At 43.8% G+C, this 15,079-nt stretch overlaps 2 protein-coding genes across 3 annotated transcripts; both read left to right on the top strand.

Moving 5' to 3' along the window:
- Positions 1 to 381: 381 nt before the first annotated feature.
- Positions 382 to 2,098, top strand: LOC100286456 (Surfeit locus protein 2). The gene is given in 6 exon segments (NM_001146395.2): positions 382 to 544; positions 754 to 905; positions 1,062 to 1,165; positions 1,369 to 1,563; positions 1,730 to 1,854; positions 1,988 to 2,098. Coding segments are annotated over 6 exon segments (747 nt in total). The 5' UTR covers positions 382 to 466; the 3' UTR covers positions 2,081 to 2,098.
- Positions 2,099 to 5,938: 3,840 nt separating this feature from the next.
- surf4 (surfeit 4) lies at positions 5,939 to 13,228 on the top strand. 2 transcript variants are annotated; one of them, XM_014128746.2, is made up of 6 exons: positions 5,939 to 6,237; positions 9,159 to 9,345; positions 9,721 to 9,797; positions 9,956 to 9,999; positions 11,142 to 11,328; positions 12,019 to 13,228. In XM_014128746.2, exons 1-6 carry the CDS (start codon positions 6,190 to 6,192, stop codon positions 12,283 to 12,285), a joined length of 810 nt encoding a protein of 269 aa, XP_013984221.1. In that variant the 5' UTR covers positions 5,939 to 6,189; the 3' UTR covers positions 12,286 to 13,228. The 2 variants fall into 2 exon arrangements, with proteins under 2 accessions (XP_013984221.1, XP_045545925.1); XM_045689969.1 differs by lacking the exon at positions 5,939 to 6,237 and adding an exon at positions 6,282 to 6,368.
- Positions 13,229 to 15,079: the final 1,851 nt, after the last annotated feature.

The following is a 15,079-nucleotide window of genomic DNA, read 5'->3' as shown; positions in this document are numbered from 1 at the left end:
TAATGATGAGTATAAAAAAAATCTAATTTTGCATGTGTATTAGACTGGAACACAATATCAGGATCGATAGATTCACATCAGGCAGTTTTGTGGCCGGTTTCGTGATGTCTATCTTGTGATTTATATTAGTATTTATATTTGGCAAATCCCCTCTATCATTCATTCCAACGTCAATGTTAAGTTTTTTAGTGTTTCATTTGGTGAATTTCAATGTCCAATTTCTATTGATATTTATGCATTACAGGCAGTTTTGTTTATTTTGTCTTGAGTACTAGGCCCTATCTCAGACTGCTTCTTACTGTAATGAACAATAGGTGGTGGCAAAGTACTACGCATCTTACGTGGAAGAAATACGCCGGCGTACACACGTGTCTCGGACCCTGCATACATGATAGGGACAGTCAGCTAGTAGCTAGTGAGCTAAAATAAAATAACTTTATCTAGCAAGCCACTTGATTACTCGACCATGGAGGATCTACCTGCAGATATCAAAGCGTTCCTTCTGAATCACCCATTTCTTGAATGTACGGATGATGGTAAAAAGGTTAGCTAGAAGAATTTTTACAAAATACTGTATAAACTAGTCAGCTAACGTTAGTTAGCACATAATGATAGCACAGATATGACAATAGGCTGCGCAGCTAGCTTGTCAGCAACTAGCTTCTGCTCTGTCAAATGGCTGGCTGTATCTGCGAATGATGTGAGCAACAAGACGTAAAAAATGACAGTGTTTTGTTTTACCCCCCTTTTCAGATTAAATGCACACTCAATGGACATGATTGTCCTTGCAACCTCACAGAGCTCCAGAACTTCACGAAAGGGAAGAAATATCAGAAACTAAGTTCTACTGCAGAGTTCAACTATGGTCAATATGAACCTCATGTTGTGCCCAGCTCGAAGCAACCGTAAGTATTCTCCAAGAGTCATACTTTCAGTACTTGGTTACAGGACTTTCAGTACCTGGTTACAGGACTTGTGTGATTATCAGCTGCCTGTCTGCCTCTCAACCAGTTATTGTTATTGTAATTGTTACTGACCAATTCTGTATGTCTGACCTACAGCAATCATCTCTTCTGCAAGTTAACACTCAGACATATCAATCGCCTGCCACACCAGGTTTTACGGCACGTCAATGGCAAGCGGTTCCAAAAAGCAAAGAAGAAATGTCAGTTTTTCGTCACCCAAAATGTCCTTCCTACACTCAAATGTTGATGCTTCCTTTCCACTCAAAGTTTAGGAGGGTTTTCCATTTTTGAGTTTCCATTGAGTTTTGTTGGATAGGTAGAATAGAACTACCCGAAACACCACATAGAAGGTTGTTTTCATTGTTGTCAGTACAGTTTATGAATGATCGAATCTCTCCCCTAGATGAAGGGTGTGTACAACAGGGGGTGGAGTACATTCCAGCCAGCCTCCGACAGAAGAAGCCCAGAGATAGAGATGGGGAGAGGGGGCGCAACACCCATCGGGGGAATACCCAGCGGGGGAATGGAGCGTGGGCTCCTGACTCCAGCGACGAGGGTGGCAGCGACTCCGAGGACAGCATGAGTGACCTGTACCCATGTTAGTACCTCAGTCATTTAATGTGTAAAACAGTCAGTGGTGACAGTGTCCGCTGTGGATGAGCAATAACCTGATATGTGAATTCAAGTACATTTTTATTTATTTGATCAATTTCCTTCCTTTCTGGAAGGTGAAAACTGATGTCTGGCTTTTTCTTTCCCTACAGCCTCTTTATTTTCTCTGCAAAAAGAGACTGAGGAGGGTATGGAGGCGCAAAAAGAGGATGACTTTAAAACGGATGACGATGAGGAGATGGAAGTTGATAAACAGGCGCCACAGAAACGCAAGAAGGTCAGACGTCTTAACTCTCACAGCACTGTCTTTACACCAATAGTGTTGCGCGGTCTTCCACACAAACAGGTCTGACTATGTGGTTTTTGAATTACTGAAATTAGTAACACAGCTCTCTTTGTATTCTCAACAGGTTCAGTCTGGTGGTTTCCAGAAGAAATTCAAGAATCATAACTTGAAAAGAAAAGGTTTAAAGACCAATGTGAAAGTAAAAAATGTAAAATAAAGGTGAATATAAAATGTTTCTCTATTCGTACTTTGAATTTGTCGAATCCTGTCGAGTGTTGAAAAGTAGATGCAAACATGGTTAAACGCTACTTCTAACAGCTAATTTAACGATTTGTAGGTCCTATTTCGAGCAAGAGTTGACAGATCAACACTACATCTGTAATGTTCCACACACAAGCATTTTCCGGTCATAACATGGATTCTGCTAATGCCCAGAAGTAAATGTAGTCCTGTTTATAATCTCAACTACCGCATTTCATCTTCATCATATAGCTCCAATTATGTAAATGTCCCAAACGTACTAGAGTATTCATTCAGTATCAATAGAAGAGATTATGGAAAAGTTTGATACAGTAACTGCCAGCTAAGGTATTTAAAGACTGGGTTGTATTCATTCCGCCGATTCTGTTGCAAAATGTTTCTTAAACAAAAGCAAACGAAACGGTGAGGGACTTAACAGGGGTCAATTCATTCTGCTGATTCTGTTGCAAAATCTAAGCAAACAACAAAACAGGGAGGGCATTACCTGAATTTTGTCTAATAGAAAGTCCAAACAGTTGCAAATCTGTCTCTGGACTGATGCCATGGTACACCCAAATACAAGGAGGCTGAACACACCTATTACGGAATGTCAATGGCAAGCGGTTCCAAAAACTGATGAAGAAATGTCAGTACTTTTCGCCACCCAAAATGTCCTTCCTCCTACCTACACTCAAATGTTGATTAGGCCTCTACTGCCATTCATTCCAATTAAACTGGTTTGGATATCTCCCTGACCAATATGGCTGCTATTTTAAAACCATTCTGGAACTTTGAGGATTTATGACAGCCCCCTCTATGCGTTCTCCTCAATCAATCAGGGCTGTAATCATTCGTCCAAACAGTTGCAAAGCATTCAGTTGCACAACAGAATCAGTTGAATGAGTACACCCCTGAATTTGTCAATAATAATAATAACAGTTTTTAAACTGAAATTAGTTTATTTCGGACAAATTCAGGGCTGTGGATTGACTGCATAGAATATTGGCAGTTCATTTTAATGTATGGAATAATTCCTCCAAAACTGTCTGGCTTGCTAACAAACATACAGTGCAGATACATTCAAATGCATTATTTTACACTATGTTTATCACAGCACTGGCAAGTTGACCAACTCCCTGACCAAATGGCTGATCTTTGTACCATCAGGTTCATGTGCATTCTAGTGTTTTGACTAATTCTACAGGAGACCTTGCAATCGTGGGATCTGGTTGTTACTACAAGATCTTTGCTCTTCAGCTTCTGTCCCACAGAGTACGAGTAGGAGCAACTCTGCAGGACATATCTACACATTTCCTGTATCTATGCAGATCATAATTTCGAATAAACAACAAAGCAAACCTTATCAGATTCGATTGGGGTAGGAGTGCGTGCATTTTCCTTCCATATATGGTCTCCAATATGCATAGCTACGTTTTCAATGCATGTTTGTTTACCTTCTAGGTAGCTTGCCTGGCTGGTCAGGTTCCCACATGCTGACTTCCAGGGTTCGGCAAACGACACCATTTCTCAAAATGCCGCTCGCGCTGCACCAAGCACTCCAAACGGAGCCGCGGTAGCCTCCGGCGGAGACGCTCTCCATCCTCCTTGTCTTCCTCCTACTGACTTCTGCCCCTCGGGATAGTGGAGGAGGTCTCAGAGAGAGTCGCGGCAGGCTGTCCGATCAGAGAGGAGACACAGGGAGCTGGTGGAGATGGTTCAACAGAGACTAGAGGCCCAGCAACAGGCCACCCAGCTACAGTGGGAAATACTGGAGAAGTGCATTGAGGCTCTGGAGAGGAAAGGTGCAGAAGCTGTTGTGTCATTCCCCACTTCAGCCCAAACTACATATCTTCATGCCTCCATCCCTCAGGCATCCACCTTGTCTCAGGAAAGCGAGCAGAGAGACTTATCTCCCATACCATTGTGAAGAGATGGAGGAGGGCTCCTCTTCCTGCATCTGCCTTGAGACCTCTGTGGTGTGGAAGGGGAGGATGCCTCCATCAACTGATGGTCCTATCTCCAAACAGGACTTACTGGCAGCTAAGGAGCTTCAGAGCCTCATAGCACGAGCCTCCAAGTATCTTGGCATAGACTTCACCAACCAGCTCCAGCCCCCCAGACCCTACATTCTACATTTACGTCATTTAGCAGACGCTCTTATCCAGAGCGACTTACAAATTGGTGCATTCACCTTATGATATCCAGTGGAACAACCACTTTACAATAGTACATCTATATCTTTTTTTTTGGGGGGGTTAGAAGGATTACTTAATCCTATCCCAGGTATTCCTTAAAGAGGTGGGGTTTCAGGTGTCTCCGGAAGGTGGTGATTGACTCCGCTGTCCTGGCGTCGTGAGGGAGCTTGTTCCACCATTGGGGTGCCAGAGCAGCGAACAGTTTTGACTGGGCTGAGCGGGAACTGTGCTTCCGCAGAGGTAGGGAGGCGAGCAGGCCAGAGGTGGATGAACGCAGTGCCCTTCTTTGGGTGTAGGGACTGAGTTTGAGGACCTGGTCCAGAGCTCTTGGCCAAACCCTGCCAGCTTGAAGCCGTACAGGGAGCTGTTCTCCAAGATGTACAGGCTTCACGACTCCCAGTCTCCAGCCTACAACCAGATGCCTCAGGTCAACTGCTTTATGTCGGCCATCTTCCAGACGATGAGGCCCACGGAGAACAAGGAGGCGCCGGTCCCGGCTGAGCGATTGCGTTTCACTGAGACTCTAGTAGAGAAGATGTACCAAACTGCTAGCACGCTTGCCAAGACAGCCAACTACCCGCGCTACCTATCCGACTACCAGAGGAGGCTGCTGCTGGAGATCACTGAGGATCGTTCAGCACAGAGTTTTGTGGCGATCCTCAATGAGCTGAAGATCATTGGCCAGTTCACACTTTAGCTGTCCTCCCACCTAGGCTGAACTGTCTGGAAGGGTCATGGCTTCTTCTGTAGCCATCCGAAGATTGATCTGGATGGCCAAGACCAACTACACAGACTCTCTGAAAGCCACTGTGGCTGACCTTCCATTTGTGGTCAGTCACACCTATGGGGTCAGCTCAGTTTCAGGTCCTAGCTCGACTGGAATGGTGTACAAACAGGAACCGTCTTAATGGCTACTTGTTGCAGGTGTAAAAAGTGTGAGAAGTATTTACTTTTACCTGTACTAAATGGGTTGAGACCACTAAATTATTCACTTGTAGATATGCAAATATTCTCTGTAGTCTTATTGGACTTTATTTAACCAGGCAAGTCAGTTAAGAACAAATACTTATTTACAATGACGGCCTACCCTGGATTACACTGGGCCAATTCTGCGCCGCCCTATGGGACTCCCAATCTAAACCAGATGTGATGCAGCCTGGATTCAAACCAGGGACTGCAGTGACGCCTCTTGCACTGAGATGCAGTGCCTTAAACCGCTGTGCCACTCGGGAGTCATGAACAGTTCAATGAACTTTGATAGTGTTTACTTAATCAAGAAATTTTGCAACTGTTGAACAAAGGTAGTGTAGTGTCTGTCTCTACTGCATTGACTGCCTGTTTGGTATGTTCATTTTCAATATGGGATTTAAGATATCATGCATTATTTTTCTGTCCACTTACTACCTCACTCTTCTCCAGAAATTGCATTAAACAGTATAATAAAAGTACCCCAATATTCAAAATAGTCCATATTTAGTAGCTAACTATAGAATAGTAAAATGTGATCTTATCCTCATAGAGTATGAAAAAAAAATTAATCAGTCTGTAACATGCCAGTATTGAGTCACATTGAAGATGCTGCATGATACACTACAGTAGGCCATCTTGTCTAATGTCAATTAGGAATGGTCTCAGCTAATTGTGCCTTGTGTTTACATGACGCAAACATGGCATAACGACGAACCACTGGATTAGTGTACGTGGCACACAGCAGTCGATAGCGCAACTACGGGGGCCATCGTAGCAACGTGAAGCATTGTGGGGCAGAGGCGGCCTTCTCTTCATTGAGACCGGCAAGACTTGCTGAAGTAAATATCGGAGGCAGAAGACTTCTGTATTAGCTAATTAATAGTTTCTTGACTTATAGCACTAAGCCTCAGTTTCTTTAGACATGGGGCAGGAGGAGCTTATGAGTCGAGCCGAAGATGTGGCGGACCAGGTAGCTAACTTCGTTGTTTCACAGGCTAAAGTTAGTTGTTAGCTAGCTAATGGCTTGCTAGCTAGGTTGCTAACTTTTCAGACCGATTCAGAGGAACAGCGGCTTCTAGCTAGGTAGCCACAGCTGCCTGAGTGAGTTATTCATTTATATCTATCTAGCTAGCTAATATTACTTGCGCAATTAGCTAGTTACACGCATTATTTGCTAGATAACGTTAGGTAGACATAGCTTGCCAACTATCAAACGCGTTAGGTAGCATGATGTAGCTAATTACTGCAGCAGAATACAACTGCACATATTATAGTGCTTTCCCAAGCTATTTGTATTTAGGTAGCTCACATGCAAGTTACCTAGCCAGTGAACTTGGAAGCAATGATTCAAATTCATAATTCCCGGTTAACTAGTTAATGATGCAACTCTGGCCACACAGTCGCTTAGAATTCTCAACTCCACGATATGTAGCAAGCTAACGTTACCGTCCGTTACTGTACTACTTCACATCTCATTCTCAATGGAGTTGTGGCGATGAGTTTTGGTGGAGTTACAATTCTCAGCTAGCCACACAGTAACGCACTATAGTTAACTGCCTATGCAAAGACCTGTGCAAATTCACTCCCCCACAGAGAAACCACACTCAACTCTTATAATGAAGTGTGTGTAAGAACACAAGAGTGTTGTGTAATGTACAAGACAGAGGCAGAAAAAGTTAACAAAATCTTGTATGCCCCTTTGGTAAGTCTAGCTTTTTGCCCTGTGGATGAAATTGCAATCCCCTTGGAATTCTGATCTATAAGGGGACCGTGTCAAGGGCCATAGTTCCGGTTACAGAGCTGTTACCCAGGTTGAAGATTGGACTGGGAGTCAAATGAATACAACCCTATCGTGCTGTATTTCAGTGGATAGGAAGTCACAATATTTCAAGACCTGGGCTATTTCCTCTCATTCTATAGCCTACCACTATCCATGTGAACTTTTCTGTTTGCCCAGTTTACATACTCCCAGGACAGACATTAAGTAAAGGTGTAACATAGGCCTGCTACTTTATTGAACACTGTTTTGAATAATCGCCAGCTGATACCAAATATTTTGTTCACACCATTGACATTTTAGCATTGCTGTAAAATAGCGTAATCTGGAAATTTCACCTCTTAAATTGCTGTGCCATGAAACATGTCTTAGGATAGGCCTGTCCTACATTTTAACAAGGCAGTGCTGAAAATTCCTCACCAATAAGCTGTAAGCAAACAGTTCTGATCTAATGTAGGCTACTCAACTAGGCTTTAGCAGCACCTTTTAGGTCCTCTCTGATTGGCTGCTAGTCCCTCCCATTCGTGTGCTCTATGAATGACGTGGGAGTTGTTGAACTGTGATAGGCCACCTCGAACCAGGCAGTGCTGATGTGTACTGTATGGTGGGAGGTGTTGTGGGATGGTTATTGTTCTTCTGATGTACTTTAGTAGATGGACAATGATCAGTTCCAAAGTATTGGAGGGAAGCCAACATATGGAGGTTTATTGAATGTAGGGCAGTTGGTTTTTGTTCAAGTTAAACATAGTGAGCAGGGATTGATTTCACACACAGGGTAGTCACAGGTGCTAATAATCTGAAACAGGAGCTATTTATTATGCAGAATTTAAAGAATCTCAAATCAAACTTTATTGATCACATACACATGGTTAGCAGATGTTATTGCGAGTGTAGCAAAATGCTTGTGCTTCTAGTTCCGACAATGCAGCAATATCTAACATGTAATCTAACAATTCCACAACAACTATCTAATACACACAAATCTAAGTAATGGAATAAGAATATAAATATATGGGTGAGCAATGACAGAGCAGCTTAGGCAAGATGGTATGAAATAAAGTATATACATATGAGATGAGTAATGCAACATATGTAAACATTATTAAAGTGGCATTATTGAAGTGACTAGTGAATCATTTATTAAAGTGGCCAATGATTTCAAGTCTATGTAGGCAGCAGTCTCTCTGTGCTTGTGATGGCTGTTAACAGTCTGATGGCCTTGAGATAGAAGCTGTTTTTCAGTCTCTCGGTCACAGCTTTGATGCACCTGTACTGACCTCGCCTTCTGGATGGTAGCATGGTGAACAGGCAGTGGCTCGGGTGGTTGTCCTTGAGATCTTTTTGGCCTTGGGTGCTGTAGGTGTCCTGGAGGGCAGGTAGGGTGCCCCCGGTGATGCGTTGTGCAGACTGCACCACCCCCTGGAGAGCCTTGCGGTATCTGCAGATGTTTCTAACCTAGTACTGTAGTACTTTGAGACTGACACAAAGCAGGGTGCTTTTCTATGAGAGCCTGTATTGGTCCAACTTGTCATTAAATATACCATCTTCTAGGGCCTCCCGAGTGGCGCAGCGGTCTAAGGCACTGCATTGCAGTACTAGAGGTGTCACTACAGACCCGGGTTCGATCCCAGGCTGTATCACAACCGGCCGTGATCGGGAGTCCCATAGGCCAGTGCACAATTGGCTCCGCATTAGGGGAGGGTTTGGCCGGGGGGTCTTGGCTCATCGCGCTCTAGTGACTCCTTGTGGCGGGCCAGGCACGTGCAGGCTGACCTCGGTCATCAGGTGAACAGTGTTTCCTCCGACACACAGGTGAGTCTGGCTTCCGGGTTAAGCGGGCTGGTGTTAAGAAGTGCGGTTTGGCGGGTCATGTTTCATAGGACGCATGACTCAACCTTAGCCTCCTGAGTCCGTTGGGGAGTTGCAGCGATGAGACAAGATCGAAAAGGGGAGTTAAAAAAAATATATATATCATCTTTTTCCCTGCTGAAATGCTACCAGCTGGCCTACTCTGTCTCTTCTCCCGAATTGCTTCAATGCTACTGTCTGCTGAAATGACATTGTACTGTATGCCAAATGTTGGCCTAAATGTTCCTATCCCCTCTCTCACCCAGTTCTTGCGGGTGACGAAGCAGTACCTGCCTCACCTGGCTCGGCTGTGTCTAATCAGCACCTTCCTGGAGGACGGCATCCGTATGTGGTTCCAGTGGAACGAGCAAAAGGACTACATCGAGGCGACGTGGGGCTGTGGCTACTTCCTGGCCACTTGCTTTGTGCTGCTCAACCTCACAGGACAGCTTGGTGAGCAAGGCTGGGATCATTAGCCTGTGTGTGTCATCAATGTAAACATACAGCGATCTGCATGGGTCCAGATAGGGTCCATGCATGGATTGAAAAAAACCTGTTCAGTAGAAAGTCAATCTGGGTTCCTTCCCAATCCCCATGATGTGATCATTCATTAACTATCGACTAATTTGAGCGGTTAGTGTGGTGTGGGCCTAAGACTGTAGAATGATGACCCCATGCTGTCTTTGAAAGCTAGGGAAAGATACTGTAGTTGTATTAAGTGGGAATGCCACCCCTTTTGGGGAAGATGGGGTACAGTTGTGTGGTTCAATTGAAGGAGTTTCTGCAATCCTAACCTTCTGCCTTTCTTTTTCCCCCCCGCTGCAACAGGTGGGTGTGTCCTTATCCTCAGTAGAAATTTTGTACAGTATGCTTGCTTTGGATTATTTGGAGTCATAGCTCTACAGGTGAGGAAATATCTCATCTATTGGCACTGCATTTCATGCACCTTTCTGTGATTTTGGGCTGACAATTCAAATGGCTGACAACCCGGACACTGGCTATGTTCATGAATTTCTGTCTGTGTAATATTTCGTGCTGAATTTCTTTTACTTGTTTTTTCCAGACGGTTGCATACAGTATTTTATGGGATATAAAATTTCTGATGAGGTAGGTCTCTTCCAATAAGTTGATGAATAATATTTTTACATATTAAATTGAAAATATGCAATTGACTTTAGACTCTTGTACATGACCAATTATATTAGTTTAAGTGTCTTAAAACCTTAGGTACATTTTCCACTGTCTGTCTGTCCCACTAATTTTATACCCCCATACATTGAACCAGTGTTGCAGTCGAGTCACTAAACCTTGAGGTTGAGTCACAAGTCCCCTATGCACGAGTCAGTCGAGTCAATAGCCTTTATGGCTGAAGTCCGAGTCACCAATGGTCGAGTCACGAGTCCATCAATTTTATAATAGGACTTATGCAATTGTGTCTAGTAGCCACCAGATGACCACTCTCTCATAAAAAAATAAATACAACTAATTTACTATTCATCACCAGCTCACAAGTTCTACTCAAGTCTTGTGTTTCACTACTTATTTACTACATAAATTAATGATAAGTCAGGCTTTCAGCTACTTTTCTTTTAATTGCCCACTGATGGTGTGGAATGTTTGTTCTTGCAAAATGAAAAGTGAAGAGATGCTTATCAGAACGTGGCTATGGGATGCAGGGGGCAGTGGAAGGGTATGGCGAGGCAACACATTCAAAGATGGACTACTTTTCTATACTCAAGGCCAGAGAGAGACTAATGGCTAAACTGTTGTATTGAGTTGAATAGCAAAACTAGTGTTTTCAATTTTGTAAAGCAGTTTGTGTTTCTTAACCAGGCAAAGCTAAATAGTAGACTGGTGACTGGTGGTTACGGGGAAGCAAGAGAGTCGCTTGCGTGATGTGTAGCCAATGATCGGAGCGGAGTCTGCCTTCCCACAATCATCGCTTGCGCTCCCTCAGCTCACCAGCTGATGTAGGCTGAGTGTGCCGGGTGTGGCGCTTCCTTCCCACTGCGAGAGAACAGACCCCTCGCTGCTGAGCACATCCACTGCTGCTAATATTCTGCTTATCATAGTAGCCTATCCAGTTCAAGTGTAAATACAAGCCACAAGAAGGCAAGTCACAAGTCATGAAAATCGGGACTCGAGTCAGACTCGAGTACTGCAGCACTGCGCTGAACTAAGTATTGGTCTTATTTCCCCTCTCCTCCTACACAATGTCTCTCTCTTCCCCCCCCCCATTCCTCTATCAGGAACCTTGCTCTTGGTGGTGGACTCCTGCTGTTACTAGCGGAGTCACGTTCAGAAGGGAAGAGCATGTTCGCTGGCGTCCCCTCCATGGGGGAGAGCTCACCAAAGCAGTACATGCAGCTAGGAGGGAGAGTCCTGTTGGTGCTCATGTTCATGACCCTGCTGCACTTTGACCCCAGCTTCTTCTCGGTGAGTAGGCCACCACCCTGCCTCTATGGTACCACTCAGCAGGGACTAAAGCCGGAGGAGAATAAGCTGTGTAATGCATTTTCTCATGGAAATATGTGGAGATCAAGCTGAGTTTGCATTAAATCAAATTCTATTGGTCACATACACGGTGTAGCGAAATGCTTGGGTTCCTCGTTCCGACAGTGCAGTAGTATCTAACAGTTCACAAGAATACACACATCTAAAGAGAAATAATGGAATTAAGAAATATATCAATTCTGAAATATATATTAGCACGAGCAATGTCAGTGGCATTGACTAAAATACAGTAGAATAGAATACAGTATATGAGGTGAGTAAAGCACTACAGTATGTAAACATTATTAAAGTGACCAGTGATTCCATGTCTATGTATATATGGCAGCAGCCTCAAAGGTGCAGAGTTGAGTAACCGGGTGGAAGCAGGCTAGTGATGGCTATTTAACAGTCTGAGAAGCTGTTTTTCAGTCTCTCGGTCCTGGCTTTGATGCATGTGGGGTGTTGATAGTTTTTGTTGAGATTATAAACAATAATTTTAGTATTGTATGGTATTTAGAAATTTGACGGCCTATGTGCCGCATTCCATTAGACAGGATCTGCTGCAATGGTTGTACTGTAGCATTGGTGGTTCAGTCTGACTCCTGACCCATGTGTCCCTCTCCACTCCCCCAGATCCTCCAGAACATGGTGGGCACGGCTCTCATCATCCTGGTGGCCATTGGCTTCAAGACCAAGCTGGCTGCCCTGACCCTGGTAATATGGCTGCTGGCCATCAATGTCTACTTCAACGCCTTTTGGACGGTGCCCGCCTACAAGCCTATGCATGACTTCCTCAAGTACGACTTCTTCCAGACCACGTCCGTCATCGGAGGGCTGCTGTTGGTCGTAGCACTGGGGCCCGGCGGGGTGTCCATGGACGAGAAGAAGAAGGAGTGGTAGGGAGAGGGAGATGCACAAACACCACTAACCCCAGGACACACAAGGACCCCCAGGGTACTCGTCATTTTCCTGACCATCCACAGCAACCTCTCCCTCCACCGTTCTGTCTCCTCCTTTTCTTTTTTCACATTTAGTTTTCCAGCTGCTGTTTGTTTTTATGAGGTCAATATGGTCATTACTGGATTATTTTATACACCTATTTATGTCCCCTTTATTTTGGTGGCAAGGACAAAGTCCGATTTTTAATAAACTGGTTAAGTGCAAAGTAACTAATTCATGAGTGATGGGTGGATGAAAAAAATATCTTGTTTCTGTGTTGGAGAGGTATGAATATCACAATGTATTTATGGATGTTATCATAACCTTTCAGAAAGAAACAGTTCTTTGTGAATAGCTGAAAAACAGTGGTGAGGAGGTGTATCAGTTTGCTGGCTAAGGAAGACGCCAATCTTTTCCTGCTTGTTGGACCATCTGTGACTTGCTCATATCAATACTGAGACCTCAGGCACTGACTACGATACGATTCTCCCTCACTCTATAGGTTGCCATCTTCCCCGCTTTTCAGAAGCCCCGGGCCTCATCCTTACACACATCCAGTCCCATGGCTGTGACTAATGGATTGCATATGGAGATGAGTTGTGGGGGATGTGTGCATTGTATACTACTATTCAAAATGGTGGATTGAAGTTGTGCTTGATTGAATATTGAAACAATTGTTAGCACCAGAACTCTTTTTTTTTGGCTCTTTGTTTTGTACATCTAGGGCAAATGCCTAACTAGTAACTGTATTTTAACAGGGCAGTAGTGGGAGTTTGACATTTGTGAAACGCCATATTCTACAATCTAAAGAAGCAAGCAGAACTGAAGAGTCAGCAATCACCTTTTTTCCTTTGTTCAGTGTTTTTGCTTTATACTGTATAAGGAAATAAAAATCCTGAGTTTATTGATTTTCAGAAGTTTATATAGTATTTTTAATTGTTTTTCTGACGTCATGGAAAATTGCAAAAAAGCATCAGCTTGATCTCAAAATGGGTCTTTTTATATTGAGTTTATCATTCTTGCTGTATTAATCTTTGGCTAAACTCACAACCAGGGGCCGGTCTTCCCCTTCTGACCCATTTCTATTTATTTAACCTTTATTTAACTTGGCAAGTCAGTTAAGAACAAATTCTTATTGCAATGATGGCCTACCAAAAAGGCAAAAGGCCTCCTGCGGGGACAGGGGCTGGGATTAAAAAATATAGAAATATAGGACAAAACACACATCACGACAAGAGAGACAACACTACATAAAGAGAGACCTAAGAAAACAACATAGCAAGGCAGCAACACATGACAACAACATGGTAGCGACACAGAACATGGATCAAATCATTGGGTACAGACAACAGCACAAAGGGCTAGAAGGTAGAGACAACACATCACGTAAAGCAGCCACAACTGTCTTCTCAATTTACATCAACAACATAGCTCAGGCAGTAGGAAGCTCTCATCCATTTATATGCAGATGATAGTCTTATACTCAGCTGGCCCCTCCCCGGATTTTGTGTTAAATGCTCTACAACAAGGCTTTCTTAGTGTCCAACAAGCTTTCTCTACCCTTAACCTTGTTCGGAACAACTCCAAAACAAAGGTCATGTGGTTTGGTAAGAAGAATGCCCCTCTCCCCACAGGTGTGATTACTACCTCTGAGGGTTTTGAGCTTGAGGTAGTCACCTCATATAAGTACTTGGGAGTATGGCTAGATGGTACACTGTCCTTCTCTCAGCACATATCAAAGCTGCAGGCTAAAGTTAAATCTAGACTTGGTTTACTCTATCGTAATCACTCCTCTTTCACCCCAGCTGTCAAACTAACCCTGATTCAGATGACCATCCTACCCATGCTAGATTACGGAGACGTAATTTATAGATCGGCGGGTAAGGGTGCTCTAGAGCGGCTAGATGTTCTTTACCATTCGGCCATCAGATTTGCTCCTTATAGGACACATCACTGCACTCTATACTCCTCTGTAAACTGGTCATCTTTGTATACCTGTTGCAAAACCCTCTTAGGCCTCACTCTCCCCTATCTGAGATATCTACTGCAGCCCTCATCCTCCACATAAAACACCGTTCTGACAGTCACATTCTGTTAAAAGTCCCCAAAGCACACACATCCCTGCATCGGTCGTTTTTTCAGTTCGCTGCAGCTAGCGACTGGAAAGAGCTACAACAATCACTCAAACTGGACAGTTTTATCTCCATCTCTTCAAAGACTCAATCATTGACACTCTTACTGACAGTTGGGGCCTAGGTAGAGTTTTGGGGTACTCCCTTGGTGATAGGCAGTGGCTGGAACAGCAGATTCTCTGACTCATCACACCCATTTCATACACCCACGCCAAAGGTGGTCGAGTTTTGATTGGCTGTTGGTGTTCCCAAATTTTGCAATTACTGCAGCCCTGCTGCAGCCTGTGAGTAAAACTAACCTGTCACTAAAACCAATACTATTGCCATCTTCTGGCTGTGGTTAATCCCTACCACATACATGTGAACTCCTACTTTTGTATATTCCTTTCATTCTTTCCTCGCTTCCTTTCCTTTCCTCTTTTCCTAACTTCCTTTCCCCTACTGGCTGTGGTTAATCCCTACCACATACATGTGAACTTTTCCTAGCTTCCTTTCCTTATCTCACTTTCCTTATCTCCTTTCCTAGTTAATTTCCACCTATCCTAGCACCCTTACCCACCGATCTATAAATTACGTCTCCGTAATCTAGCATGGGGAGGATGGTCATCTGAATCAGGGTTAGT

Source organism: Salmo salar, chromosome ssa11 (assembly GCF_905237065.1).
Source record: "Salmo salar chromosome ssa11, Ssal_v3.1, whole genome shotgun sequence".
NCBI classification, from domain to species: domain Eukaryota; kingdom Metazoa; phylum Chordata; class Actinopteri; order Salmoniformes; family Salmonidae; genus Salmo; species Salmo salar.
Note: the sequence above shows the minus strand (reverse complement) of the source record. Positions and strands in the feature narration are given on the sequence as shown.

Bases quoted from the DNA above. Each gene is read 5' to 3' on its own strand.
- surf4 (XM_014128746.2), top strand. From the start codon at position 6,190: ATGGGGCAGGAGGAGCTTATGAGTCGAGCCGAAGATGTGGCGGACCAG. The intron at 10,000-11,141 runs GTAGGTCTCTTC...TTCCTCTATCAG, and splicing joins GATATAAAATTTCTGATGAG to GAACCTTGCTCTTGGTGGTG. The intron at 11,329-12,018 runs GTGAGTAGGCCA...CCACTCCCCCAG, and splicing joins TTGACCCCAGCTTCTTCTCG to ATCCTCCAGAACATGGTGGG.